This window comes from Alternaria burnsii (assembly GCF_013036055.1).
Source record: "Alternaria burnsii strain CBS107.38 chromosome Unknown 715, whole genome shotgun sequence".
NCBI lineage: Eukaryota > Fungi > Ascomycota > Dothideomycetes > Pleosporales > Pleosporaceae > Alternaria > Alternaria burnsii.
Genome location: NW_024066116.1, coordinates 110,745 through 138,026, shown reverse-complemented (window position 1 = coordinate 138,026; position 27,282 = coordinate 110,745). Strand labels below are relative to the sequence as shown.

The 27,282-nt window shown below is 51.1% G+C and overlaps 8 protein-coding genes across 8 annotated transcripts; 4 read left to right on the top strand and 4 right to left on the bottom strand.

Annotated features, from left to right (window-relative positions):
• Positions 1-642: 642 nt before the first annotated feature.
• GT037_007175 (fad binding domain-containing protein) lies at positions 643-2,044 on the top strand (the record flags this gene model as incomplete). The annotated part of the gene is made up of 2 exons (XM_038932222.1): positions 643-910; positions 996-2,044. 2 exons carry the CDS (start codon positions 643-645, stop codon positions 2,042-2,044), a joined length of 1,317 nt encoding a protein of 438 aa, XP_038784710.1.
• Positions 2,045-6,400: 4,356 nt separating this feature from the next.
• Positions 6,401-11,753, top strand: GT037_007174 (s-glutathione dehydrogenase; the record flags this gene model as incomplete). Its single annotated transcript, XM_038932221.1, has 12 exons — positions 6,401-6,443; positions 6,499-6,971; positions 7,027-7,343; positions 7,392-7,470; positions 7,921-7,969; positions 8,160-8,689; positions 8,759-9,116; positions 9,184-9,381; positions 10,090-10,094; positions 10,431-10,681; positions 10,790-11,555; positions 11,655-11,753. The coding sequence occupies 12 exons, from the start codon at positions 6,401-6,403 to the stop codon at positions 11,751-11,753; spliced, it is 3,168 nt and encodes a 1,055-aa protein (XP_038784709.1).
• Positions 11,754-12,723: 970 nt separating this feature from the next.
• GT037_007173 (uncharacterized protein) lies at positions 12,724-13,989 on the top strand (the record flags this gene model as incomplete). The annotated part of the gene is made up of 1 exon (XM_038932220.1): positions 12,724-13,989. The coding sequence occupies one exon, from the start codon at positions 12,724-12,726 to the stop codon at positions 13,987-13,989; it is 1,266 nt and encodes a 421-aa protein (XP_038784708.1).
• A 392-nt stretch (positions 13,990-14,381) lies between these two features.
• Positions 14,382-14,810, bottom strand: GT037_007172 (uncharacterized protein; the record flags this gene model as incomplete). The annotated part of the gene is made up of 3 exons (XM_038932219.1): positions 14,382-14,392; positions 14,445-14,613; positions 14,682-14,810. The coding sequence occupies 3 exons, from the start codon at positions 14,808-14,810 to the stop codon at positions 14,382-14,384; spliced, it is 309 nt and encodes a 102-aa protein (XP_038784707.1).
• Positions 14,811-17,529: 2,719 nt separating this feature from the next.
• Positions 17,530-18,672, bottom strand: GT037_007171 (uncharacterized protein; the record flags this gene model as incomplete). The annotated part of the gene is made up of 1 exon (XM_038932218.1): positions 17,530-18,672. One exon carries the CDS (start codon positions 18,670-18,672, stop codon positions 17,530-17,532), a length of 1,143 nt encoding a protein of 380 aa, XP_038784706.1.
• Positions 18,673-20,969: 2,297 nt separating this feature from the next.
• GT037_007170 (amidase signature enzyme) lies at positions 20,970-22,631 on the top strand (the record flags this gene model as incomplete). Its single annotated transcript, XM_038932217.1, has 1 exon — positions 20,970-22,631. The coding sequence occupies one exon, from the start codon at positions 20,970-20,972 to the stop codon at positions 22,629-22,631; it is 1,662 nt and encodes a 553-aa protein (XP_038784705.1).
• Positions 22,632-25,023: 2,392 nt separating this feature from the next.
• GT037_007169 (cytochrome p450) lies at positions 25,024-26,172 on the bottom strand (the record flags this gene model as incomplete). Its single annotated transcript, XM_038932216.1, has 2 exons — positions 25,024-25,291; positions 25,364-26,172. The coding sequence occupies 2 exons, from the start codon at positions 26,170-26,172 to the stop codon at positions 25,024-25,026; spliced, it is 1,077 nt and encodes a 358-aa protein (XP_038784704.1).
• A 903-nt stretch (positions 26,173-27,075) lies between these two features.
• GT037_007168 (uncharacterized protein) lies at positions 27,076-27,264 on the bottom strand (the record flags this gene model as incomplete). Its single annotated transcript, XM_038932215.1, has 1 exon — positions 27,076-27,264. The coding sequence occupies one exon, from the start codon at positions 27,262-27,264 to the stop codon at positions 27,076-27,078; it is 189 nt and encodes a 62-aa protein (XP_038784703.1).
• Positions 27,265-27,282: the final 18 nt, after the last annotated feature.

Sequence of the window (27,282 nt, the reverse complement as noted above, 5' to 3'; positions counted from 1 at the left end):
CCAAGATGCACGTAAGCATCGAACCGTCTGTCCGTCCCATTAGTCCGATACGGACGAAACGGTCTACGTTGATAGCATAGTGCCCCTGACCCACATGCGGTCCGCCCCTACGGAACGCTAAAATATCATTACGGCAAAGAACCCATCTCGTCTCCGTGTTACGCCACTGGGATACCGAATTCAAGGCTTCCGGCGGGAAAGAACCCACTGCGCATCCGCAACACCAAGACCGAGACATTCCACGTAAACATGGAAAGAGCTTCCAGCATCGTTTGCGGCACTTCACATCTCGTTCCAAGAACCTTGATCATTTCAAAAACGTGGTTTTGGAAGAAGTTACGCGTTTTGTCTGCGATCGTTCCGCGTCCCGTGAAGTGCGATCAACACAGCCCAGCGCCGAGCAACCTTCAGATGTGCAGGGATCGAACGTATCCACCATGTTTAGACAAAATCCGACTACCGAGCTCTAAAGCTCGGAGGTCGGATCAGTCTCCACCGGCACTTTCACGGTCTACCATCGGACAACTTGACTTTAAGGTTTCGTACAAGACGTCATTCATGTGTATATAGTATGCCGCAAACGCTGCATCGAAGCCGAAAGACACATCTACAAATCTCATCTTTACAAAACACTCCAATCCAATGTCTAACAAACCTTTTAAAGTCATCGTGGTTGGTGGCGGACCTGCTGGATTGACCGCTGCTCACGCACTGCATCTGGCTAACATCGACTTTGTTGTCCTGGAACGTAACGACGATGTTGCCGTCGATGTCGGTGCTAGCCTTGTACTCGGTCCTCAGAGCATGCGCTTCATGCAACAACTAGGGCTGCTCGACAAATTGCTTTCGATTGGGCAGAAGTTGTTGAACAACAAGTCATTCACTAGAGAAGGCACGAAATTCAATGATAGTACTTCCATCCAGCTGATGCGAGAAAAGCAAGTCAACCTTCTCTACAGCCTGGTGAACTAGCACAACGAAGATCGAACCCCTAGCTGACTTGCCCTTTAGCTTTGGCATAGAATTGATAGCATTTCATCGAGCCGAACTTGTACGAGCTCTACTAGAAGGCCTGCCAGCAAGCGCTCGAGAGAAATACCGCCTCAGTCAGAAGGTCATCGAAATCACAACCAGAGAGACTGGCGTGACTGTCACTTGTGCGAACGGAAAGACGTACTCCGGTTCCATGGTAATTGGAGCCGATGGCGTGCACAGTCGAACACGCAAGATTATGCACAGCCTCTCAGCTGATAGCAAGTATGCAGCTAGCAGGAATCCTGAACCGCCATTCTCAGCCAATTATAAATGCTTGTGGTCAAATTTCCCGCGACCATGCGTAGCTGGCCAGGCATCCGACACGCAGAGCAAAGACAGGTCTGTCATGTGGCTGACTGGCCGTGAGCGTGGTTGGATCTTCTTGTACGAAAAGCTTCCAGAACCAACGAAAGAGTCGCCACGGTACACAAAAGCGGACATGGACGAATTTGCAGCTAGCTTCGCAGATTGGCCTGTCAACGAGGACTTCACCATCAAGGACGTCTACAACAGCTCGACAGCAGGCATGTCGGTCTTGGAAGAGGGCATACTTGAGCACTGGAGCCTAGGGCGGATCGTGCTTGCCGGCGATGCATGCCACAAGTTCACGCCCAACGCCGGTCTCGGCTTCACAAACGGCATCCAAGACATTGCATTGCTCTGCAACTTGCTGCACGATGCAGTGAATATGAGCAAGGACACCGATCTTAGCGAAGACTCTCTCCAACGAATCTTTCTAGGCTACCAGACTGCACGAAAGGAGGAGCTCGCATTCGAGTGGGGAGTATCTTCGGCAACGACTCGTGGCCAAGCTTGGGCAAACCCGATTTACTGGTTCTTGTCCAGGTTCCTCTTACCGCTATATGCAATCCAATGGCTCATGCAAACATACCTTGCCGGTCCGAAGATGGCGCAAAGTAGGGTTCTTAATTACGTCTTTGGCGAAGACCGCATCAAAGGTCGCATCCCATGGGCGCATCCAATACATACCAAAGGAAAGGAACTTTAGGAGTATTGGCAGTCTTTTTGTATTCATAGAAGGTCATTCTGATCAGTTTTACCCCAATCACTCATGTTATCCACATCCTTGGCTATAATTTTTGCAGCATGGTACAATCGTGGCTTGGAATGTCGATGTACGAAGTCAGTGTTTGCCGCAAATGCGGTTCGTACATTCGACCAAATAAAATTCTAGGTATCTTTGAATAATGCACCTAACTGTCGTCGCTAACCCTGAGCTCGAACGCGCGGTGGATCGCCACGTCGGCATCGCGCTTCTCGACGTCCGAATCCCCGAAGATGTTGTTGGCGGAGCAGTCGCGGTCCCCACGCCAAACGGCTGCATCTACTAGGAGTGGATCCACAATGATTGCGAAACCATTTGAGAATTGCCACAACGATACGCAATCATCTCCTCGGCAACATAGTGTCGCGCGGGCGGTGCCATAAAGGTGCCGGGATTCGAAGCTTCGAATACTCTAGCGGAGTCCATGTTTCAATGCACCCAAACATCGCGGATAGGGTATTGTCCGTACATATACTGAACCAACTATTCCAGCTTTAGCATCGGCATGGCCGCACGTCGCCAAATTTCTGTCGTTCTCAATAGCGTTGTCAACCTTTTCTCCAACGCAGCTCATTACACTTTTAGTTTTGTCTTTGGTGTTCGGTCGCCTTTACCAATGCATTACCTCTTTTGTAGGTTGTTTAACGCATCTATATGAATTGCTCTTGCAAAACTCCTAGTAAAACTTGTAATAGAGACTTTGTTTATCTGCTCACACGCTAGGGTTTTGAATGGATCATGGTACATACGCTGCCCACGATTGACGCAATACATAGACGACCTAAACAGGTACTAGGCTTACCATGGTTCGTTTACTGCTGAAGTTTGCAGACCCACGTTAAATATAAACACTCTTGTACATACAAAACCTTTCCATCCACCGCAAATATTCTAACGATGAGTCTTCAAATAAGCATCTCCGTCAACGACTCGCTAGTCATATGTTGCAAACGTACGAAACGAAGCGAGTCAGACAAGCACCCGCAGGGGTTCTCCGACACCCAGCATTTCAACACAGTTTCATAAACTTTACGATCTTTGGAGTCACTAAGCGTCGCTTTAAGACTCACCAGATTCAAGAGCCACAGTCATCCCAGCGTCACGAACACATCGAATGTAGCCGGTGTTCGTCCCAGTCAACAACCAATGACTTACATTAAGTGCAATTTGCACGACCATGGAATTGTACAATGGCTCCTATTTTGCATCTTTTATTCCGCACCTGTTCCATCAAGGTGAGTCCTTGAATCTGTGGTACTCTCAAACTACCGCTCCTAATTCTGTTTCATACGTAACTATGGCCAGCAACATTGAGTAGATTGTGAATATCTCTAGAGCAGTACAAAAGGTCTCGAAGCTGCCCTACCTGGCTCCCACACAACCATTCATGCAATTACGACTACTACAACAGAAGCTACTATCGAGACTGCAACGAAAAACCCAGCCGAATACCATAGATTTCGAGCTTAACATTCGCTACTAGCGATACATAGGTATTCTTCTTCACAATCTACCAGATCCGGACTACATAGCTTCCGCAGCACATTTCCCAAACGAACAGTCCTACGCCTCCTCTACAGCTCCTCGATCGTCTATCTGAACGCATCGACATGTGTGACTACGAGAGGGTATTATATCTGGGATGTAGTCACACTAAGAACGAATTTCTTCGGAGTTGTCGAGCTAGCAAGAGCGGCTTCCAATGCTCAGACGCCAGAGTAGTGAGCAGGAAAAGTACTACGGCGAGGTGTGGATTGTGCTAGGTTGCTATGATCTCTTGGAGGGACATCAGGGGTATGATAAAAAGGAAGTGAGAAGTGTCTGGGATGCGAGACGCATGCGTTGGGGGGTGAATAGGAAGATGTACAGGACGAGATGTAGCAGGTGATTAGTAAACAATCGATCGAAAAGAGTGATCTTGAAGTACATCAAGTTATCTTGGACACGCAGAAGTCGTCTTTAGGCCAGTCTAGTACTTTTGAACCTACTCAGAGTACGTGTTGTTGATGAATCGTTCAGTGACGTGGCGCCCACTGGACGAATACCATCTATAGTTGTTCACGTTCCAACTGCGCCTGCCACTTCGTATCACCTTTCCCTTCTAGTCTTTCTAACTTGCTCTTGGTTTCCAAGTTCAAATCCCAATCATAACATTGTGTGCTCATCGTTGTGCCGCGGATTTTGCATCGAAATGTATAATAACCTAGTGCTCTGAACGTGGTGCTAACAACTGGACTGGGAGAAATTGTTCATTCTTGTCCCAGTGTGACGCGAAGAACAGGTAGGTAAATTAGATCATGACGGCGGAAACACAAAAAATGCCACAGGATTGCTAGGTAGAGATCTTGTATTCCTTCAAGACATCAGAGTAACCCACGAATGTAATTGAAGGCAACATCGTCGCGCAAATCACCCGGAGGCTTTGCTTGAAGTCCTTTTAGTTGCATGAATCGAAAGAGAAGAGAATCGAGATGTGCGCGGCTCAAGAAGATAATTCAGATATTACATGGTATAATTAACTATCTCGCTTATGATCATTCTTTCCTCTCAGTTTGGTTTGAGAGAAAAACATACTTGTGACGTCTTGTTCTTTCCCCACTTGTACTTGGTCTCCACTCTTCTACTTCCTTTTGCTCTTCACTTCCTGACATACTTGTAGTCATAGTGATGAGAATCAGTAAATGGTCCACCGTGCATATCACAGTTCTGCGGCAGCTAAAATATGCAAACATCAGTGTCAGATTGCGTCTCACAAACTTCCTTGAGCAGGAGTTCATACCAGCTGAGGATCTCTATGCTTGATCATGGAAGAGCCGGCGCAATGGAGCTGGCACGTATAGTTGAAGTGGATGTCTGTGCAGCCGCATGCAAACTCTACTGTGTAGGTTTCGCACATTGTGGAGTAGCGATGAAGTACGGTTCTTAATATGACCGAAGTGTTGGGTTGGGGTTTGCGAATCTGTGATGAGTAGACTGTTCACGATATTTTTCGTAGTTGGGGTGGTCAGAGTGGTACTGTTGATAGAGAGACAATTGTATATGTTTATATGGTGCGCATACTAGAGAAGATATCTGGGTATCTTTTATACAACTCTGTAGCTGCCAAGGGGAGATGTTTGTCACGATATCGTGCATTTTCTACAGCCGTTTGTCTGTTGTCAATCTATATCATTGACCTAGATACTTTGAACCATCACGGATCGCTGTAAACCTGCTTGTCGAATTCTATCGTTGGACCTGAATGGTAGGAAGACGAACGCAAGTTACGTTGCAGGTCCTTAAACATCCTTCCAAAGACCCAGCGTTTATGTTTTTGGAAGACGAAGCGATCAGTCAGCGCACATTACTTATCTGAGAATCACGAATAAACGGCAACAAGTGTCCATTGTAGCGTGTGCAGCAGCTGCTGCACAAGACATTAGGGCAAATTGAGTATGTTCTGCAGTACGAAACTGCATGTCATTGTAATATGTGAAAGATACCAGAGTCAACTCAACATTTTCCTGTGACAGCAGCAGCATACATAAGGCATCGGAATATCCTTCTTTATGTATATGCAACATATAACCACATCCACCTCTCTCAACATTCCATCCATCACGAAAGAAAATAAACTTCCGATCAGCTACATCGACGAACCATATAAAGCAGTGATGTGTGAGTTATACAAAGTCAAATATGCATGCGGACACGTAGCCGTCCGCCCCTTGCACACATGCAAACCCCGTAAGTCAACTTTCTGTATCGTAAAGATCACTTGTAACAAAGATCTCTGAGTTTGCACGCGGGCATCTAGATTGTGTCCAAATGGTCAACGTACCCGGTCTAACATTGAAGACTGAGAAATGCTGGAGGTGTGATGGGCCATTTGACAACGGAATCTCTCAGGCGTATCGAGGCTCCTAGATAAGAGTGTCTGAAGGGCGAGTAATAGACGAAAGGAGGAACGATGAAGATTTGGAGAGGTAGAATCAATGGAGAGAGTGTGACTAGGCGTCTCTAGAAGCCAGCCTACAAATTATAACACTGCCAAATCACGTTTTGAGACGTTACCCACAAGTTCATATGCCAGTTACATCGACTCTGCTTAACAAACCCTGCAGCTCGTCAAACTATTTTGTGGTTGCAGACGACGTCCAAGAACGATTCTAGTGCTTGAGGAAGCCAGCTTTTGAAGTGAGTTTGGGCGCTCGCTCTCACCTATCGACGCTCGGGCAGCAAACGCTCTCTCGTATCTTCCACCTACCATCTCTGCCATCGACACCCTCCTCTTCCAGCAAAGACACGACACTCACGTAGATGGTGGCACTCATGGCAACAAGCTCGATTCCCTCTGCTCCAGGTACGTGCAGCCAAGATCAACTGCTTCCTTGCACAAACTTACTGACTCTCCTCAGCAGGCAATCCATACTATACCATCCGCGCAATCCCCACCAAAGGTTACGGCTGCTTCGCACTGAGCGACCTCCCCCGCGGCACCCGCATCCTCTCCGACACCCCGCTCCTCGTCGTCCCCGTCGCCGACTACATGCTGTCCGACATTAAGAAAGCGTTTGCAGAGTTGACACCAGACCAGCAGGCGCAATACCACACTCTCCACTCCAGCCATGGCCAAGATCCCAAAGGCTGGCCCAGCCGCATCCACGAATCCGTCCTCCCAAAAGAACGCACGCGAATCGAGCAACAGCACGCCGCGCGGACAGGCAAGGAAGCGAGTTTGATCAGCATCTTCCAGACGAATTGCATGGAGATGAATGCTGGTGCTGCTGTATTCCCGCACGCGAGTCGATTCAATCATTCGTGTAATCCGAATGCATGTTTTTCGTTCAATCCGTCCACTGGTAGAGAGAACATCCATGTCATGAACCCGGTACGCGAACTGCCTATGCTCAGTACAATGGGACACATGTGCTTACTCCGCCCAGATCTCTGCCGGTACCGAAATCACCTTGAGCTACTGCGACATGATGCACGATAAACCACTGCGCGCCTACGAACTAAAGCACTACGGCTTCGTGTGCGACTGTCCTGCTTGTGCCGATGACGAAGATGATGAAGAGAGCTTTGGAGCCAAGAGTGCGGAACGCAGGTTCAGGTTGGCGGAGTTGGAGAGGGAGACGAGGTTCTTCAGGGGCGCGGGATTGAGCCAAGGAATCGAGCAGCAAGACTTTGTGAAGAAATTGTTGGAGTTGGCGGTGTTGCACAAGGCCGAGGGGGACTATAGTGCTAGGTTGGCTGCTGTGTAGGTCCGAGTCATTCCCTCATATACTTATTTGCTAACTTGGACCAGATTCCTCGATATCGCCCTCGTTTGTGAGATCAAGGGCGATATCCACATGGCGGACGTGGCCGCAGCCAAGGCGCTCGAGGTCAAGAGGGATTGTCAGGGGGAAGATTTTCCTAATTATGGCAGGTATGCTGATGTCGTTCATCGTGTCAAGGCAAAGGCCACGCTGCAGCGTTGATCAAGGACGAACATAAACTCAAGGATGAGAATTGCTGTGTGACAGACTCTTTACGTTGGCAAAAGTTGAAGGATGCATTACTCGAGGTACGTCATGGAAGATAGAAAGAATTAAAGCAATAGGTAGAACACGGCCCTCAGTGTGATGATGTTCCATGGCGTCGTCGCCTAGCGTCGCAACCCCTGCGATGCGCCGGCTGAGACACGGCTCGCACCACGTCAACACCACCGATCGCGAGCCCACCGCCCCTTCACTGATCACGCATGCATCCATCCGCGAGGTCTCGCAAGAACAAAGTCACAGTGCTTGACTGGAGTAGCGCAGCCCATGTCGATTGCTTGGCTAACACTACAGCGGGAGCTAACAGGCAGGTTTCATGAGCCGCTGACGTCGACTGCTGTGTGTACCTGCGTCTCAAATGTCGCGTCCGCGTCGCATGTCTGGCCGTGTTTCGGGTCCTTTGTTCAAATAATCTACCCTTCCGTCTGTTGGTTGCTAACCTGATAGATTCCATCTACGATCTATTTACGACCCGTTTTTCGTATTCAACGTTGCTGCGCCTCCCTCCAATTATTGAGCGATCACCATTTCAGCGCACCTGCTAGCTCCGGACCAGCTGGCATCCGTGGAGCTGAGTACCCCCGAGATAGACAGCATACATAGCAACAGGACGCGCCTGGGTCGACGCATCTGCCGTCGCACGCTTCTGGACGACAGAATGGAGACGTCAGACACCCCCAAGCCCACCGCCGCCGCCGCCGCACCAGCACCCATAGCGACTTCGGTGTCGCAGCCGCCAACATCGCAACTTCCCTCACCACCACACTCGCAAACCAGTCACCCCGCCGATGTCAACACCAAGATGTCGCTCGACGCCGCGGATAGTATGACGCCGCCTTTCTCGCCGTCGAGCCAAACACCAGTCCTGCAAAAGGAACAAGAGGAGTTCGAGGGCACTGTCGACGTGAATAACGACATTCCGAGCGAGAAAGACTTGGCCAAGGTAGAAGACCTGTTAGTCCTGGATGCACAAGGGCAGAGCAGGCCATTCAAGGAGCTGTACAAAGCACCCCATGTCGCCTCAAGGCAGCTGATCATCTTCATACGGCATTTCTTCTGCGGTGTAGGTCGTCCAAGCCAGACATGCACCCCTCCACCTCCGCCCGTGGCTGTACTAATATGCTCCCTCCAGAATTGCCAAGAATACCTCCGCACCCTCGCCTCGTCCATCAAGCCCGACGACCTCCTCTCGCTGCCCACACCGACCTTCATCACCGTCATTGGCTGCGGAAGACCCGAACTCATACCCATGTACACAGAAACCACCGGCTGTCCGTTTCCCATATACGCGGATCCCAGTCGCAAACTTTATGACCATCTGGGCATGACGCGCACCTTCAATCTAGGGGCGAAGCCGGAATACATGCAGACCAACGTCCTCATCAACTCGGTTCAATCCATCTTCCAGGGTCTCAGCACCGGCAAAAAGGCGCTCAAAGGCGGAGATTTCAAACAAGTGGGTGGAGAGTTCTTGTTTGAGAATGGCGAGTGTGAGTTATCTCTCTTTTTGCAGTACGAATCTGTAAGACGAATGCTGATAAGAAAATCGGAAAATAGGTACCTGGGCGCACCGCATGAAGACTACGCGAGGCCACGCCGAAGTATCGGATATACGCAAGTTGATTGGATTAGATGGATCGAGGCCCCCGCCAAGGAGAAAATGGAGTCACGACGTCAAGAAAGAAAAAGACAAGGACGGCGAGGGCAGAAAGAGGGCGATGAGTTGGGGGAGGCTGAGGAGTAAGAGCAAGGGTGGTAAGGATATTCCGGGCGGTACGGATCTGTCCAGGGGTTCTAGCAAACGGTCGACTCCGGACAGGATACTAGAAGAAGACCCGAAGAAGATGGAAGCAAGTCTATGACACAGAGGACGATAGGGAAGGGTGTGTGGCGTTTAGGGTGGGATTGGTTGCATAGCTCTACTGGCGTTACTGTTGCGATATCTTTGCTGCGAATGAAAGCACTCACGTTCAGTCATAGGCGTGCGATGCATTGCTGAATGCCGTATATATATACATGACCCTGTCGTATCCATCGTCCCAAACGGGCAAGTAGATCCGCAGCTCAAGTGCCGAGACAATGACGAGACTACCAATTCTCCACATGTAGCTAACAAGCCCGGACCACGCCTCCCAATCTACCAATTGTAATCAAGGGCGCCCAGAAGCCTGGCCAAGGCGACTATTCCGAGCCAGCTCCAAGTTTGAGCCTCAAGTCGCGAGTCTCACGCGTAGCTAAAGCCGAACCGTGCCCGCGAATGAGGGGCAATGGAGGGGCAGCATGACGATAGCGACCCCACAACGCTCGAATAAAAGCTACCGGAGCCGCTCGAGCTATCTGTAATAGCTCGCTTTTCCCCTCACTACTACTATCAGTTAAATACTCGAGGTACCTCTCTACTGAATTGCTCGATACACACTTGTTGATATACACAAACTATCACAATGCCTGCTGATACCGTAGGAAAGGTATGTTTCCCCATAAGCTCTCGTCCCAAAGGGCGAGGGGGTTATGCGACGCGCTGGACTGCGAGCTGACAATCTTCATATAGACTATTACCTGCAAGGTGTGTACAAGTCGCGCTTCTTACCTCTCCGCGAGCAAAAACCATGGCGTTGTTCTTCCAGTTTCCTCCTTCCAGCTCCAGATGCATTACGAGCCTCAGCACGCGGATCCGCATCGCCTCCTCGACGCACGACGTCAGGCGCATGTCACCGGAGAAGGGAACTTCCCCAAACTCAAAGCCCATGAAGCGGGAGTTGTGCTGTAGAAAAGTAAAGCAAGACTGACAAGTGTAACAACAGGCCGCAGTAGCCTGGGAAGCTGGCAAGGACCTCTCCATTGAGGAAATCGAGGTTCTGCCCCCTCGCGCCCACGAAGTCCGTATCCAGATCTACTACACTGGTGTCTGCCATACCGACGCATACACACTCTCTGGCAAGGACCCCGAGGGTGCTTTCCCCATTGTCCTTGGTCATGAGGGTGCCGGTTACGTCGAGTCGGTTGGTGAGGGAGTTACCAACGTGAAGCCTGGTGATCACGTTGTTGCGCTCTAGTAGGTCTTTTCTTAGCTTGTTTGACGCTGGTTACTCCGGGCTTTATCTATCAGACTTTCTCCCTTCCCTTGCGAAGTTTCCACGCGCTCTTGCTAACGCTCCACTAGCACCCCCGAGTGCAAAGAATGCAAGTTTTGCAAATCCGGCAAGACGAACCTCTGCGGAAAGATCCGCGCCACACAAGGAAAGGGCGTCATGCCTGACGGCACATCGCGTTTCCGCTGCAAGGGCAAGGACCTCCTCCACTTCATGGGCACATCCACCTTCTCCCAGTACACAGTTGTAGCCGACATCTCCGTTGTCGCCATCGAGGAAGACGCCCCCATGGACCGCACCTGCCTGCTCGGCTGCGGAATTACCACTGGCTACGGCGCTGCCGTCATCACGGCGGGCAAGAACGGTGTCGAGGAGGGCAGCAACGTCGCCGTCTTTGGCGCTGGCTGCGTCGGTCTGTCCGTTATCCAGGGCGCGGCCAAGAACAAGTCCGGCAAGATCATTGTGGTCGACGTCAACGACGCAAAGGAGGAATGGGCCAAGAAATTCGGCGCCACACACTTTGTCAACCCGACTAAGCTTGGTAACCAGTCTATCCAGGAGAAGCTCATTGAGATGACGGATGGTGGCTGCGACTACACGTTTGATTGCACGGGTAACGTTAATGTTATGCGTGCTGCGCTTGAGGCGTGCCACAAGGGCTGGGGCGAGAGCATCATCATTGGTGTTGCGGCTGCTGGTCAGGAGATTTCTACTCGTCCGTTCCAGCTCGTTACCGGTCGTGTGTGGAAGGGCTGTGCTTTTGGTGGCGTCAAGGGACGTACGCAACTACCCGGACTCGTCTCTGACTACAAGCGTGGCGACCTAAAGGTTGATGAGGTAAGTTTTTCTTTTTTTTTCGATTGCTTTGCATTCGTAAAGCGTCCCCTTTAACATGTTGAGAACCCAAAATACTGACTCGTTTCTTTTTTCTTTCAGTTCATCACCCACCGTCAACCACTCGACAAGATCAACCAGGCTTTCGGCGACATGAAGGCTGGTGACTGTATTCGCTGCGTTGTCAACATGCGCGAATAACTACGCTCGGGCCCCCCTGAAGATCTGAATTACCAAAGACCCAAGTTGTAAGAAAAACACCCAAAAAAGGAGAGAGCCAGGCTGTAAACGAAGACCCCCGATATACCGATTTGAGCGATTTTTTTTTTCCTTTTTGTCTGATAGAGAGAGAGAGAGAGAGAGAGAGTTCTCCCCGTTGGAGATGTGTGTGTGTGTGTGTGCGGATGATGCGCACTGCTGGTGTATAGAGTGGGCGAGCATAAGCTATATGGAGTTGTTGAAAGGTGTTTGACGATGGGAATGGGATGTTATGTTGTAGCATGATGCGGTGGCGTTTGATGAGAACTTTGTGTGTGTATATATATCGGGCGCCTGGTTGGGAGGGAGAGATGGAGAGATACTTTGGCTTTGGGCTTTGGGGCGGGACTTCTTTGTAGGGGACTGGAGAATGATATTAGTAGTTGTCTTATGTGGCTTTTGTTCTTTTCGCCTTTGGAAGAAATGTGAGAGGGAAATGCGTTGTGATTGTCTACGGTCGTAGTTTGTATGTTGGGAAGATTGTATTTGAACGAGCTAGGAATAATTTTAGTAGAGGTGATGAGTGGGTCATGATGGAAGATGGGTAGATTAGCACGATTGGCAGGCTGATGTAACGATTGATTGATTGGGGCGTACGTGCTGTCACGTGACTGTGGCGTGGTTGCTGTGCCGCAATCCTTTGACTGTGCCGCACGACCTTCCAAAGTGATGACACTAACCCCGTTTCTACTTTTCTCATAGAACCATGCTTCGGATAACGGAAACGCTCTTGGATCCTGCTGAGCCCTTCTGAGCCCTTTTTTGCTAGCGCCATGACGTGTTCTTGGTCCTGTTTACCAAATATAATACGACCCTTCTTTGTCGCACCCGGAAACCCAACTTTTATATCCAGAAACTTTTAGTTTGAGAGTAGCCCCTCGCACCCCCCCAACCGAGAACATCACAAGTAGCCATGACAGCGAATACTGTCCGAGACGCGTTCGGCCGACTTCCCGAGGAGCTCAGGATACAAATTATCAAATCCTCGCCTGACCCCTGGTCGCTATGGAGCTTGACTTACGCGTCACCCGTCATGGGCAGAGTGCTCGACCGATATCCGTTGGAGATTCTGGAGGTAGTCCTCGACGCTGCCGTCCCTACAACGACTCGTCGCCTCATGTACGCGCTTCTCAAAGTGCGGTTGCAGCGCTTTCCAGCATCCTTGGCTGAGGCTAAGGAGGTTGCCATCGCGGAGGTGACGGAGGTGACGGATGATATGCGTTCGTTCCCACTGGATCGAGCTGCGGAGGCAGTACGGTACTTGCTTGCTACCGCTGAAAACGTGCATACCTGGTCTCATGCCTGCCTCGAACATTTGATACAAAAGTCGTTGGATATGCGGCCTTCTACCATCATTGAGCAAGGACGTTCGAGTTCACTTTGGGAGATATTCGGAAACGCAGAAAGTCGTAAGGACTTTCTACCACAGTGTACAGGCCCACCTTCGTGGGTGGAAGAGCAGCGGATGATCAAAGCTTTCTGGCAGTTGCAATTCATATTGGAACTTCAGGACGCCGGTAACAAGGGCCGACTGAGTTCCCATTGGTCGGGACAAGAAGTTGATGTGTTGTCAAATATCAACGTGGATTGCTTCTACGTGCATCGCAGTTACATTGGGCCGACCCATTTTGAGGGCCATCAAATCTTGACCGCTAGCGAATTTCTTGGCGCAGTCACCTCTGGCACTATTACCTCGGTAGAGGCTTTTGGCAATGATGCTTATGGCTTACCAACAATACATTGGACTCGAGTGCCCGCGCCAAGGTGTTCCTGTGCCCAGCCGCTTTTCTTCGAGCGTAACAGTAAACAGGACAGATTCCAACAAGGAATAGAACACCTGGAAGGTCCTCCGAGGTCGATCACGATGTGGAACCTTATGTCTTCCGAACCTCTTGACGGGCAACCGTATCTGTGGAATATTCCCTTCGATCCCTTTCGCAAATTTGGGTTCGCCATATGGGACAACCAGCGCATGGTAGACCTAGGCATGCGGAGCGGGAACCCTAGGAGTCTGCTTGGAGCATACCCACGTGACTGTTTCAGATGGTGGAGCATCTTGACCGAGGAGGAAATTGGCTTTTTCAAGGAGCTGCAAAGAATGAGAGAGATTCTCAAATGTGAGATTCCATATGTGTACACACCTGACCCATGGAACCCTGACCCTCTAGCTGATGGGTGATTATTGAATCGTATCACATCTATAGCAATAGCTATATTTGATAATCTTTTCACTTGAATACATACATAGATACATGTAGTAAGGCTGGGTGTCTAGGAATACAATTCTACTGTAATGCAATGTAGTGTAGCTTAGTGGCAATATGATATCGATTCACTCTGCTAGGTACACTGCATTGCACGAGCTTCTTCAGACGCACGTTTTGAAGGTTAAGTCAAGTCTCAGCAATGCTTCCGTGATTGTGGTCACTGTACGAAAGGCTCTCATCATGGGTTACACATGGCGTAGTGAACATGTCATAGTCGTTGCTCGTATTCCTCATGTCGGACTCTAACCTACCCGACACCGGACCCTCAGCCACAATCCAATCAGCTCCAAGGCCGATCCGGCATTTAGACGGGAGCTGATATTCATTAGCAACCATCTCCAGTCAACAAACTTGCAAGGCAACTCACTCTGGTTGTCGTTGTAGCAAGGAGTACGGCCCTGCGCGGTAATAATACCAACGCAAGAGAACTTTCCGCCAGCATTGCACTTGGCGGGAGTGTCTTCGCCACTCTGCAGGAGGCGAGAAGCACCGGAGCAGACGGCAGTGCAGTCAGAGGTGTCACCTGTTTCCGCGTTCTGCATGATGGAAATGTTAGTCTGGATATTGCTTGGAGAGCCTGTTTTGAAGATGTCGGGTGACTCACGTAGCCATAGACACAGCAGTGGGAGCCGTCTTGGAAGAGACACTGGCATTGTCTGGCACCGGAACAATCAGCTGCCTGGCCGATGGCGACGGCGCCAAGGACAGCGAGGAGAGTGGTGATGAGCTTCATGTTGATTGAGGGGTGGGCTGGAGTTCAGTTGGAGTTGGAATGTTGGAGTCTTGTGGATTGATGTTTGTTAACGTGTTCACCACACCTTTTATATAGACATGTAGACCGTCACAGCTAGAAAGGTAGGATTCTCAGAAGGTCGTCTCCACATTGGAATACGAGAGATCATCAATTTGATGGACGTGCCGAGCGTGACAGCATCGTGATAGTATCGTCGTAGTATCGCCGAGCGATCGTAACGGTGTAATGACAGCCGCTCAGAGGATGCGGTGTAGGGAGTGTCGCCACGGACATTGACACCAAATGCACTTCACTTCGCCTTCTTCGGTTATATCTTGGGAACATCAGTGGAATCTCCATCTAGTGCATCATCTACTCGAGTCATTCGGGGCCAGATTCAAGCATTTCGGGGGTTTCGGATGATGTGCGGTGAGAATCAAGGTCTCCCCAAACTATCTTACGTGAGACAACTGGCATCCCTCGACAGATTCACGTGGTGGGCCAGCTGCTCCAAACCAGACTTTGTGTGGTTGACACCGACTGCAGATAACATTGCGAGACGCAGTGCGCGCTCAGTGTGATTCGCGAGTACCCAGATGGATACACACGGCGTTGAGTCCGGTCAAAACTCCAACATTCGCCATAGCATGCCACCTGGAATGGCATAGTCGTACTGCGTGTCACGCATGGAGGTCATTTAGCCGCCAACATGTGGATGAAGCTGAGCACAGCTCACGGAAACCGGCTCTTTCCTCGCGCTCGGGAGATTTAGTCGATCAGGAGACTGGTGACATGGACTTGAGAATCTGATTCGCGACATGAAACGACCATCGCAACCTCAAGTATAAAGTCAGTGTCCCACCAAAAGCTTGGGACAATGAGTATAGTGTCTACAATTGTCGAATTTTGCGCACCTGGCGCAAGCGCGTGGGCTTGCTGTGCTGTGTACGGCAGGTTGCGCTGAGAAAGAATACACCGACGGAGGTCTGACAATGCAAGCTTTGCTAAGCATTGATCATCGCATTCGGCCGGGCTCATAGCCAATGAGATCGGCGAACAGCGAGAACGTGTCTGAGAGCGTAAGCGGCAGGGCCCACAGATTGCACGCATGTTGGGGTAGATGCCTGCTAGTTCCCGTACAGTAAACGGTCCGTCGCATGGCTTTCTCTTCTCGCTCTATAGACACTGACGTCTCGGCGGTTTCTCGTGTTCATACGCAACCAGTGCGCATCGGTCGGACCATGATGTGCCTAACAAGCTCTGGTATAAGCTGCTTATGCGCATCGGTCAAGCTTTCATGATCACGATGTGACGCCGGAAGAATGCTTGCTACGTACGAACGGCGAATACCGCAGGATTCTGCCATGCAGTCAGTGGCTACAAACAAGACGACTCGAAGTACATATATGCGCCGAGGGCAACTATCGCGACAACGCACGCGAAGATCCCGGCGAGCTTGTAAGTCATGGAGCGTGCAGGATCGCGCGCAGACGCAATTTTCAACTATGCTCGGAGACTACAGATGGTATGCGAACTCGAAGAAAACGTTTGTGATAGCGACGCGTGGAAAGCCAAACATTGCGACGAGATGAAGATGGCTGCAGAGAAACTCTTTCCGTGCTTGGATGGGGATTCTAATAGGTAGGCGGTTGGCTCGTACTTCGGAATTTCTCAACAACAAACACATCTAAAGAGGAAGGTGACAAGAAGTTGCGACTCAGCAACAGCGTTGAACGAGGAAGCAAGTGCTTGATTTTAAGGCCTGACTAACCGCGTTAGGTCGGATGTCCAGGACATTCTACCCTCAACGTCTCCAACAAACTTCACACACAAAGTAAATCATCCCGTCCGAGACTCCACATCCGTATCCTCCACGCCCTTCTAGCGACCCTCTCTAGGCCTACAGGTCTCCCACATCGCCACCAGTCACTGTGATCTCCTCCACCAACAATACTCCCTGCACGTCCGCCTGCTACACGTACAGGGATGTGAACGGCTAGTAGAATCGCAATTTGAAACGCGACTGAAACCCTGTACGCCACAGCAATAATACACACAATTAGAAATAATGTCAAACATGTGTCCTCTTCGCGAATCGGGCTAGTGCTGATCGCAAAAAAGCTTAGTTGGACTTCAAGCCTGAAGTTCAAGGCGTCAAAGCCACACACGCCCGAGGAACATCTCCAACGGGGTAAAGTAACCACTAAGCTCAGGCTACCGGCCTACTTTCCATACACACCGTTTTGGAATTCGAAGTACGTACTTCACAAATAGAATACAGAAGAAGAAGAAGAACATTTGAACCAGAACTCTTTTATTCCCTATCATAGTAAATTAAGGAGCGTAATAGACCAGGGTTCCCAAGCCCGAGTAAACTACACAATCAACCGCGTTACTCCTCCTCCATCCGCCACCGATTTTACACATAGAATACCCAGTATTAACAAGCTCTCTTCCTTCCATCTGCGCGTCACAGACGCCGACCAGATAAAGAAAAATGAAAAGCCCCGTAGCTCCACCCTACTCTCCCCAAATCGTCCTTACAATATTACCCTTATCCAAACAGATCAACCGAGGTATATACAACCCATTCATTAAACCACATCCCCGTCCCACCCATCTCCTCCATAGTGTAAATATTCCCATCATTCTCATCACTCTCCCCAGCGCTCATAAGCCAATCGTTCATGATATCGTTGTTCCATCATCGTGAAAGCGCTTAGTTGTCGTCCTCGCCCTCAAGAAGGTCAATCTCCTCCTCCTGGTCGTCGTTGGTGAGGGCAGGCTGGTTGCGGGCGGCCTCACGCTTGCGAGCAGCGGCGCCGTTGATAGCGGTGTTTGAGCCTGTGGTGGCACCGGTTGCGCCAGTTGCGCCAGTGGCGCCAGTGGCACCAGTGGCACCGGATTGAACGCCAGCTCCGGTCTGTTGAATAGCACCAGTTTGCTGAGTAGCACCGCCAGCGTTGGCAACTGGGGCAGCGCCGTTTGCGACCTGGCCGGTGGTAGAGCCTGTGGTAGCACCAGTGGCGCCAGTGGCACCGGTAGTAGCACCAGTAGCACCAGTAGCACCGTTAGCAGCGGGAACAGCACCGTTAGCGGCCGGGGCAGCTGCGGCGGGAGCAGCAGCACCAGCAGCACCGGCGGCGGGAGCAGCAGCAGTTCCAGAGGTAGCGGGAGCGGCGGCACCAGCAGCGGGCGCGGTACCAGCAGCGGGCGCGGTACCAGCAGCAGGAGCAGCCGCAGCGGCACCAGCCATCTGAACAGGAACACAGCCACCGAAAGGACCAGCACGAGCGGGGTTCTGGCAACGGACCATGCAGACGTTGCTCTGGCCAGCGACAGTACCCGTGCAAGTCATGCCAGCGGGCATGGAGACAGTGAGGGGAAGATCCTGCATCTGAGTGTCGCGGTTACGGCCACGGTCGTTACCGGGAAGGTTGGTGGTGACGGTAGCGGCTTGCCAGTTGGTACCGGTGCCAGTTGCGTCAACCATGCAGGTGTAAGGACCGGCGCCGTCAGAGTTGACTTGGTGGACTGTCATCATAACTTGGCCGCCAGCAGAGACCTGAGGAAGAGTGGCGCCGCTGAGGGCCATGACTTTAGCGGTACCGGCCTGGATGTCGTTGTCACCTCCGCCGAGTGTCTCACCGCAGGTGTCTGCGGCATCGCCACGGAAACGGGTGGCGTCCTGTTGGAAGGGGTTTCGGTTGGTACCGTCACGAGGAGTGTTGGGGTCAACACCGATGGCAGTACCGTTACCGCCTGCATCACCGGTAGCGCCGATGATAGCAGCGTGGCCAGCCACGAGGGAAGAGGAAGCCAAAAGGCTGAAGGAAACAATGGTGGTCTTGGAGAAGTACATGTTGATTTTTGTGTTGATTATTGTCTGAACCGGTCAGAGAAAAGATTAGGTAGTAGAGTGAAGAGGTATTAAGTAGAAGAGAAGAGAAGTAGTGATTACTGTAGTTGCTGGGTTGGGAACCTGTGATGCTGGATGCTCTTCTTCGGTTGCGAAGACGGTCGTCTTTATACAGCAGACTGATACCGAGAGAGGATATTCGGCATCGTGACTCGCATCGACTTTGGTTAGGTCCAAGGTGGTGAGGCGTTCCGGTTTGGCCAAGCTGTGAGAGCCTGGCAGTGTAAGGTTTCAAACTTGTCGTGGTCTTGCAGAAACGTTGCATGAGTTGGTGGAGCCACTAGATGAAAACGTACGAAACGTGGTTGCGGCAACATCGACCCCAGAAACATGTATGGAAGTTCACGGCTCCGGATGACGGCGTGTAGATGATTACTTTGAGCCAAGCTGGGACTGATCCGGTAGGTGTAACGGGTTCTTCTGCCGTAGACTGTGACAAAGCTTGCAAAAACTCCGACACGAGTAAACCGGTGAAGATGTTGCGTGGTGGATAGTTCCGGTTCCCAAGCTGTAGACATCGCAGGTAGCTCTCGCGCAATACCGCATGAATCGTCCATAGTTTACCGGTGGATAAACGGACATGTGGCTAGGGCTAAGCATTCAGAAGTCTGAGGTTTCAAAGCTTGGCAGTGAACACAAATGTACCCTGGGATCCCTTGAAACGGAGAGTGGCTGAGGCCGTCAATGTTCATGCATGACGTTCTGGGGAAGTTGGAAATACACCAGGCGGGGCCTTCCCTCAGGCGCATCTCAAGCCAACGCGCTGATGGCGTACTTGAGTTCACTATGCGATGCGATTTGGCTGTAGGCAATGTTGAGATGCATGGCGCAATCGCGCAGCGCCAGCCACAGCTTAGATGTGCGCCATGGCATCAAGCGAGCGCACATCAATTCTGCAGTGGCGATCAGGGTGATCAGGGTCTCGAGCAGACCAGATCAAGCCCGTGTTTCCATATCATGAAGCATGGGAGCGGTCAATTGAAAGTTTCGGTGTTCCGTTTTGGGATCAAAGTTTTCTAGTGGCGCATGGTCGGTTTCATGAGTAATGGTACAGCATCTGGGGAAGTTTCTGCCTCCGGCACGACCATGATCCGGCCTGAGTGTACCGTTTGTGGCTGTTGGTGCGGAGCCGGGGTGGAAGTTTGCTTGCGATGAGGGGTGGAAGTGTGCTTGCGATGAGGCACTTAGGAGGCGCGGAGGGGTGAAGTGTGGTTCTGAGGCACAGGGCGGACGGCTAGGCCCGGGCGTTAGTCATGGTCTTGGCAGATGTCGTCTGCAAGTAGCCGGCGAGGTTCGCGTCGCAACATGGCCATCCAATACCTCAATCTATGGCAATGCGCTTTCACGTGCGGCTAACGCTGGCAGCTACAAGTTTCACTTTGTACACAATCCTAACTCACTGCTTCAGATAGTGCCGCTGCCGTCGTGGCAGGCTGTAGGTGCGCAGCCCGATATACTCTGCTGGCAGCGATCAAGGCTAACAGCTGTGGCATTCTGACAGTCTGAGACGCCGTAGTACGACACCGCATACGCCTTGCACTTCTCCCCGAACGTGAACAAGTTCCTCGCGATCCGTCCACCGTCGATAGGGAAAAGGGCGACAGACGAAGCAACACATGAGGGTGGATTGAGGAGTGGGGATACCGCACGACTGTGCTTCATGCGTGCATGCTGAAGTGGGATTCGATAGTTGTTCATGACACGAACCCTGATTCAGCGGGCACCCAAGGCCGTGTCGATGTGTCCTAAAGACATGATTGCGGCCTGTTGCAGCCCCTCCGCGACATGCGATCCTTCTATTCTGAATATCCACTGTTCGAGATGGTCTAGATGGTTTTCGCGCCTTTGCACGTACCGTGACGACGATAACAAAAACAACATCCCCTTCAAATTTACAATGAGCCAAGTACTCCCCATGAATCTCTTGAACACACCACGTCTGCAACCAGCTTGACTAAAGAGGCAGGTAGAAGTTGTCTTGGCAAACTACGTCACTCCGATGCTCGGTACTTGGACAAGGCTGCCCGCGATAAGATCGGGATAGGAATCTGAGCATTATCAAGCATCGTGACTACTCCCGGAGACGTGGGTTTCTTGGTTCAACCACCATGCAGATAACTACCCGTTGTGATGTATGACAAGCCCGTATCCCGAGTAATGTATATATGACGGTTCCGACACACTGGTAAATGTCCGCAACCCAAACTTGCGGTATACGGACTGAGCATCAGCTAATCAGAATGGTTCAGTTCACACGCCTAGCGCTTGTTTCGCTCTGCAGCCACGCTGTGGTTGGGCAAAACATGCCCTTCGATGCTCGGGAAGCCACCATCGACTCAGTCCACCATGCGCTCTACTCCGGACTTTCAACATGTCGCGAAGTGGTATCGTCGTTCCTCGCCAACATTGACGCCAACAACAACCGAACGAACGCCATCATCACCTTGAACCCCAATGCCCTGGCCATCGCTGACGACATGGATGAGCAGCTCTCGGCCGGTAATGCCACTGGACCGCTCTTTTGCGTCCCGATACTGCTCAAAGACAACTACGACACAGCAGACATGCCAACCACCGGTGGGAACCTCGCCCTAGCGCATTCCCAACCTTTGGAAGATGCCCCAAGTGTGACAGCGTTCAAAAACGCGGGTGCCATCATCCTCGGCAAGGCGAACTTGCACGAGCTCGCTTTGGAGGGAATCAGCGTGTCCTCGCTAGGTGGGCAGACGATCAATCCCTACGACTCCACCCGCACACCAGGCGGTAGTTCGGGGGGCACAGGTGCAGCAGTCGCGTCCTCATTCTGTGTCTTCGGCACCGGGACGGATACCGTGAACTCGCTGCGCAGTCCAGCCTCGGCCAACTCGCTATGTAGTATCCGACCTACGCGTGGGCTGATCACCCGGACGGGAATCATCCCCATATCGACTACCCACGATGTCATTGGGCCTATCGCCCGCACAATCAGAGACGTGGCAACAGCGCTGACGGTCATGGCTACAACGGGTTACGATGCAGCAGACAACGACACCGCATTAGTCCCTGGCCCCATCCGCAACACTGACTACACCTCCTCGTTACATAGTACCGAGCTCAAAGGTCTGCGCATCGGTGTACTAGACGGTTTTTTCAACCGCACAGACTCGCCAGAAGTCACGCCCGTTAACAATGCCATGGACGCCGTTATGTCGCGTCTAGAAGCTGCGGGCGTAACACTAGTCCCCATTACCGAATCCATCTACAACGCTACTGCCATTCAATCCGCCTACGACGTCCAGCGCTTCGAGTACCGCGAGCTCATGGACGCCTATCTCGCGCGTCCGTCCCTCGGCGGCCAACACCCCGCCACCCTAGCCGATTTGTACTCGCGCCGCATGGCCAACGGCACTCAGGGAGAGTTCCTGGTGCTTCCAAGTCAGTACGAGTATGTCAATACGGCTCTTGTGTCTTCTACGGGTAATGCTACGTATAACGATCGGCAAGCTGGTATTCGTAACCTTACGCTCGCTCTGCTCAACACTTTTACGTCGAATGGCCTCGACGCTATCATCTACCCTGAGCAAAAGAATCTGGTTGTTAAGATTGGCTCGCCCTCGCAGTCGGGCAGAAATGGTATCCTGGCTGCTTTGACGGGAACGCCGGTTGTCACTGTGCCGGCGGGCTTCTCGGATCCGAGTGACGAGGCGCCCGTTGGTGTGCCGATTGGAATGGAGATTCTGGGGCGCCCGTGGGACGAGGCCAAGTTGTTGGGCATTGGGTATCAGGTGGAGCAGCTGTTGAAGGCGAGAAAGAGTCCGGTTTGGGCGAGAGAGATGGTGGAGGGGAAGAGGTATGAGGAGGTACCGGTTATTGAGCCAGATACTGCGAACGTTCCTAGTGTGTATCCGTTGGGGACGCTCTAGATAAGTCTCGTTGTAGAAACGAACTTTGTTTTTTTTTTCCTTTAAACAAGTAGCAAGAAATACAGCACTTTTCTAGTCATGAGCGTGGGCGTGCTGCATTTTCAACACATGGACACCTTGTCTTTTTATCTCGGGTGCGCAGCAGAAACTTCAAAATTGAACACCGTTTTGCATACTTTGCTTCACGAGAATGACGTGGTATGGAGGAACAGTAGTGACTTCAAAGGCCTGGTACGTGCATATCCTAGCTCCGACAGTCGTCTCTCGTATGACGTCACATGGAAACCCCCCACCACAATGGAATTTAATTCTAATAAGGCACCTGAAGAGACTAAAGATAGATTCTTAGTCGCTTTGCGAAGTCTTAGGTGAGTTAAGCATAGTGGTGGGTTGTGACAATTTTTTAAATGAGTTGTTGTTCGGTGATAAATACCAAATTTGTGAATGACCCGTGGCACATCAAGATCTGACAAGTTTCTCTACACATTGCGTCTTATGCTCATTTTCCCCCTCTCGTTCTTCGAGAACGCATAAACAAACTTTCTGAGGAGTTGTAATAGTTCTTGCTTCCTCGCATGGTAGGGTGATGAATTCTGGATATCGAAAAACCTGAAGCCCTAGAGATGCGGGACAGGCAGCTCGCGATATACTTATATCGCGTACTCGCTGATATTTAGAAGAAGCAGAAAGCGAACGTACCAACATCTTGATGTAATCTCGACAATATTAGAGAAAACAAAGAAGTTTCGGTTACTTGCGAGGGTTTGGGTCGATAAGGAAAATGAAATCGTATTCATATTTTTTCAAGGACATTAGAACGAGGGGGTCTCTTGCTGGACACGCGACATAGAATCGATGCATTCAGGTTCAATGTGACAAAGAAGAACGCTGCTCAAATGCCGACGTTGAGGAAATTCGAGCATATATAGCTTTTGCCTTTGTTTGCTGGTCGTCATGTATAGATATCGTAGACAACTCCACTAGCCACATTGATCTTGTAGTGTGCACGCCGAAGATTTGAAGGACCAGATCATAGTGGGGTTTCTTGATTGCGATGATGAATAGCACCTGGGTAGTGTGGTCCGTGAAAAGTAGTATGATGTTCGAGAGAAGCTTTCGCGATGTACAAGGACAAAGTCCTCAGATAATCTTGTTCATGCGACCCGAACAGAGTGCGAACGCATTACACAGTATAATTGAATTTTTGAATAGTATATGACGGACATTGCAATGTACATGCTAGCAAGAAGAATAGGCAGCGAAGGCTTTTGTCACTAGAGATGTCGACGATCAAGTCAATCAAGCTGAGCTAGCCTTATATAGTAAGCTCCTAGCCTATCCAAAGTAGACTCCTACCAAATATGGCTAGCTCAGCTTGATTAGCTTGATTGTTGACATCTCCGTTTGTCACAGAAGCGAAGGCCGACATGTCGCATACGTCTTCAGTTTTTAGAGTTCAGTCTCGTACACATGTACGAGGTATGCAAGACTTTTGACATCTCGTGGCACGTATTTTGTGGTAAAGAACATTGGCGCCTTTCATGAGTGAACATCACGAGAAGTTGGTTATCTTAGGAGCTTTCTTCCCCAGGTCTTTGTTATAAGCAGTACCGATGAGAGCGAGATGGCGGAACGGGAGGAAAGTGCTGTAATAGGTTCGTATAACAATCGGCACTGGAGACTAGACGCAGATGTCAGCGAGGTGTCTGATCAGCGAACCTGCCAAAGAGTCATCACGACATGGCGACATCGCATGTGCGTATTCAAACATTAGTGCTCACGCATTAGCAACACATGTTGTTGGGGTATTAACGAGGAAAACGTATTTGTCGTCTAGCTGTCAGTGCATCCCTCCTCTTCCTAACCTAATCCAATCCTCTCGCGACCATGGTATTCGTCAACGCTCCTCGTATACCAAGACTCCTCCTCTACTCAGCCCAATGCAGCTACGCAGTTGAAAATTTTCATAGTCCTGGAGCAATTCGGTATTGGTAGCGTATTACGCGTTCGCGTTCGTGTTGCGGACTTTTATGATGACACCGCGGCTTTTCGGTGTTCGCATTGTCCGGAAGGTATCCACACCCCGAAAAGTGGCATCACCCTCAAAAAGGGAAGTGCGGAAAGATGACCAGTTCGAACGCAATGGACATGCATGTCACTCAACGCAATGACGTTGGAAGTGTGGCGCAGTCGGAATTCATTCACGATGGTCGGCCGAAGGGCTTCCGCGGGCGGTTCTTGGAGCCGGATCCTGTAGCTGCAGTTCATGAAGGGCGCAGCGGTCTTGCTGATTGAATCGTCGCGAGCTCCTCCGATATGCGCATGCTAGGAGGATACAATATACGGAAGTCGTCGTATTCGTTGTGGTGTTAATCGTTCGCGACGATAGCTCTCAAGGCGTGTTTTGCTGCCCGGACCGCAGTATCTTTCCTAACATCCAATGCGCAAACTGCAAGGCCGGCATGATCATTGCTGCAACGAGCCGTGAGACGCCATCATGAAGCTTCCATAGCACCGTCTCTTGCCATGCGTCCACATCAATGTTCCTAGCTTGATCCATCTGATCTTGCATCTGCCTTCGTAGTCTTACAGCCTTAGTAGGTAGCTCGAGACCCAAACCAAGGTAAAGCCCGACGATAACCCATTCCATAATGACTTGCCTATGCAATCATTAGCAGATGCCGCGTTGAGCAAGATTCAACATGAGAGCCAAAGTGATGGGTGATACGTACATGCACAGTTGAAGCGTCACGTCACCACTGATGACGTTGAAACGCATAGTCTGCCAACCGTCGAGGCCGGAATTGGGCTTCCATTTCTCAAAAGCGAAGCACATCATGTAGACAACATCGACGACGAAGAACGGCAGACTCAAAACGACAGTCGTAAGAATTCGGACCTCATCTCTATCGGCAAGGTAGAGACGCGCTGAGATGACTGTAGTGGACCAGATCAAGACGAGGAAACACGCCAAGTAAAGCGAAACCCCGGCCTTGGTGGCTTCCGTAGCTGCAAAAGTGGGTCCATCTCGAGAATCCGGATCGATGCCGCCAGCAACGATAAGAATGAAGGAAATAATGAGCGGGATGTGAACCATGAGCAAGATCCATTGCATGCGTCGACCTTTGGGGCGCGTCGTCGCGTTGAGCAGGCTGCTGGTAGCCATGAACAATGGCGTCAGGCCCATGGTAGTCAGGATCGCAACACCACTTTCAAGACTCGTGTTTGACGCGGTGAGCTTTGGAAACATGGTTGTGGCCGCCAAATCGAGTGACACCTGGGTAAGCCGACATATGGATAACAAGGTGAGCCATATCCACGGGGAGCTGCGACCCAGGCCCTGGCGGAAGATGAGCCAGATGGAAATGACGAGATAGAGGAAGAAGACGACAAGTGTCGCTATGTTGACGGTGGCCGGGTAGGTGATGAGACCCACATCGTTTGACGAGGAAACCATCGATGTCGAGACATTGGGGTTCTGGATGATGAGGGTTGGATGCGAATGGAAGGAGACGGGAGAGGTTGGCACGAAGAGGTTCATCGCTAATTCCGCTGTCCGAGCGCTCCGCCTCAACGCCAAGCGCGCTATCACGTGGCGGCGTGCGTCCAGACCTCGAGCCTGTTCTGACGTTTGTGACGCCCATGGTCGCACACTGATCCTTTGCGACAGCTAATTTTGATATTCCAACTTTGAACCGCAATTCTCATCGTTCGTCACCTTCTGACGCACAACATCTACACAACATCGACGTCCGATCGAGACAGAGGCATCGGCATCGCGCGGAGATACACTCGGTGATCACGCTGCAGTTTGCCACTTAGCGGGCAGTGCCACCCGAAAATCGTCATCGCACTAAAGAACGGACCAGCGCGCTTTGCCCGTTCGACGTCACTAATCTCGCGTCACGATCATCACGTTTAACACAACGCATGGTGTTGTAATGATCAGGACATGCAGAATCGGCGTGTGCAAGATGGAAATGATGCATAGCGCTGGATTCCTAGTCCACAAACACGACTCGCGTCATTTACGCATTCTCATATCTTCGCAATCCATCCCTCGTCATACAAAAGTCAAGTAAGCCGAGAAACTGTAAGGAAACTGTATTCGCAGCGTTGGAACTTGTTACAAGCAGCGCTGCAAGCCTATGCAGTTCTGCCTCACCTCCGCTTTTCTCATCTTGTCTCTAATTACCTCTGATAGTTAAAGTTTGACCCAAGCGCTGGGCGTTTACGACCGCCCAGACTGGGTCGCTCTTTCAGTAGGCGTTAGACGCGTCGTTTGAGCTGAACGACGCGTAAAAGACCCTGCTGCTGATCGCAGGGCGGGCCTGAACCTTGCAGCCCCTCGGATGTCTGCACATACGGCCGCAAAGGTCCTACTTCTTGCTGTGGTCTGGAAGCCAACGCCGGATCCACGGCGGACGACGACGAACTCATGGGATCAATGGCGAGCAACCTCGGATCGATGGTGGAGAACAGCGGGCCCACGGCGGGTATGTGTGCGCCCTGGTCGTTTTGGTCGCCTATCGCGTCGCGTTGCGCGAGAGTGGTTCTCCAACGAGGGGTTCATAGCCGAGGACGATGAACTAGCGGCGGACGTGTTTGCGCCCTGGCTCTGAACGCTACCCATCATGGCATGTTGTGGCTG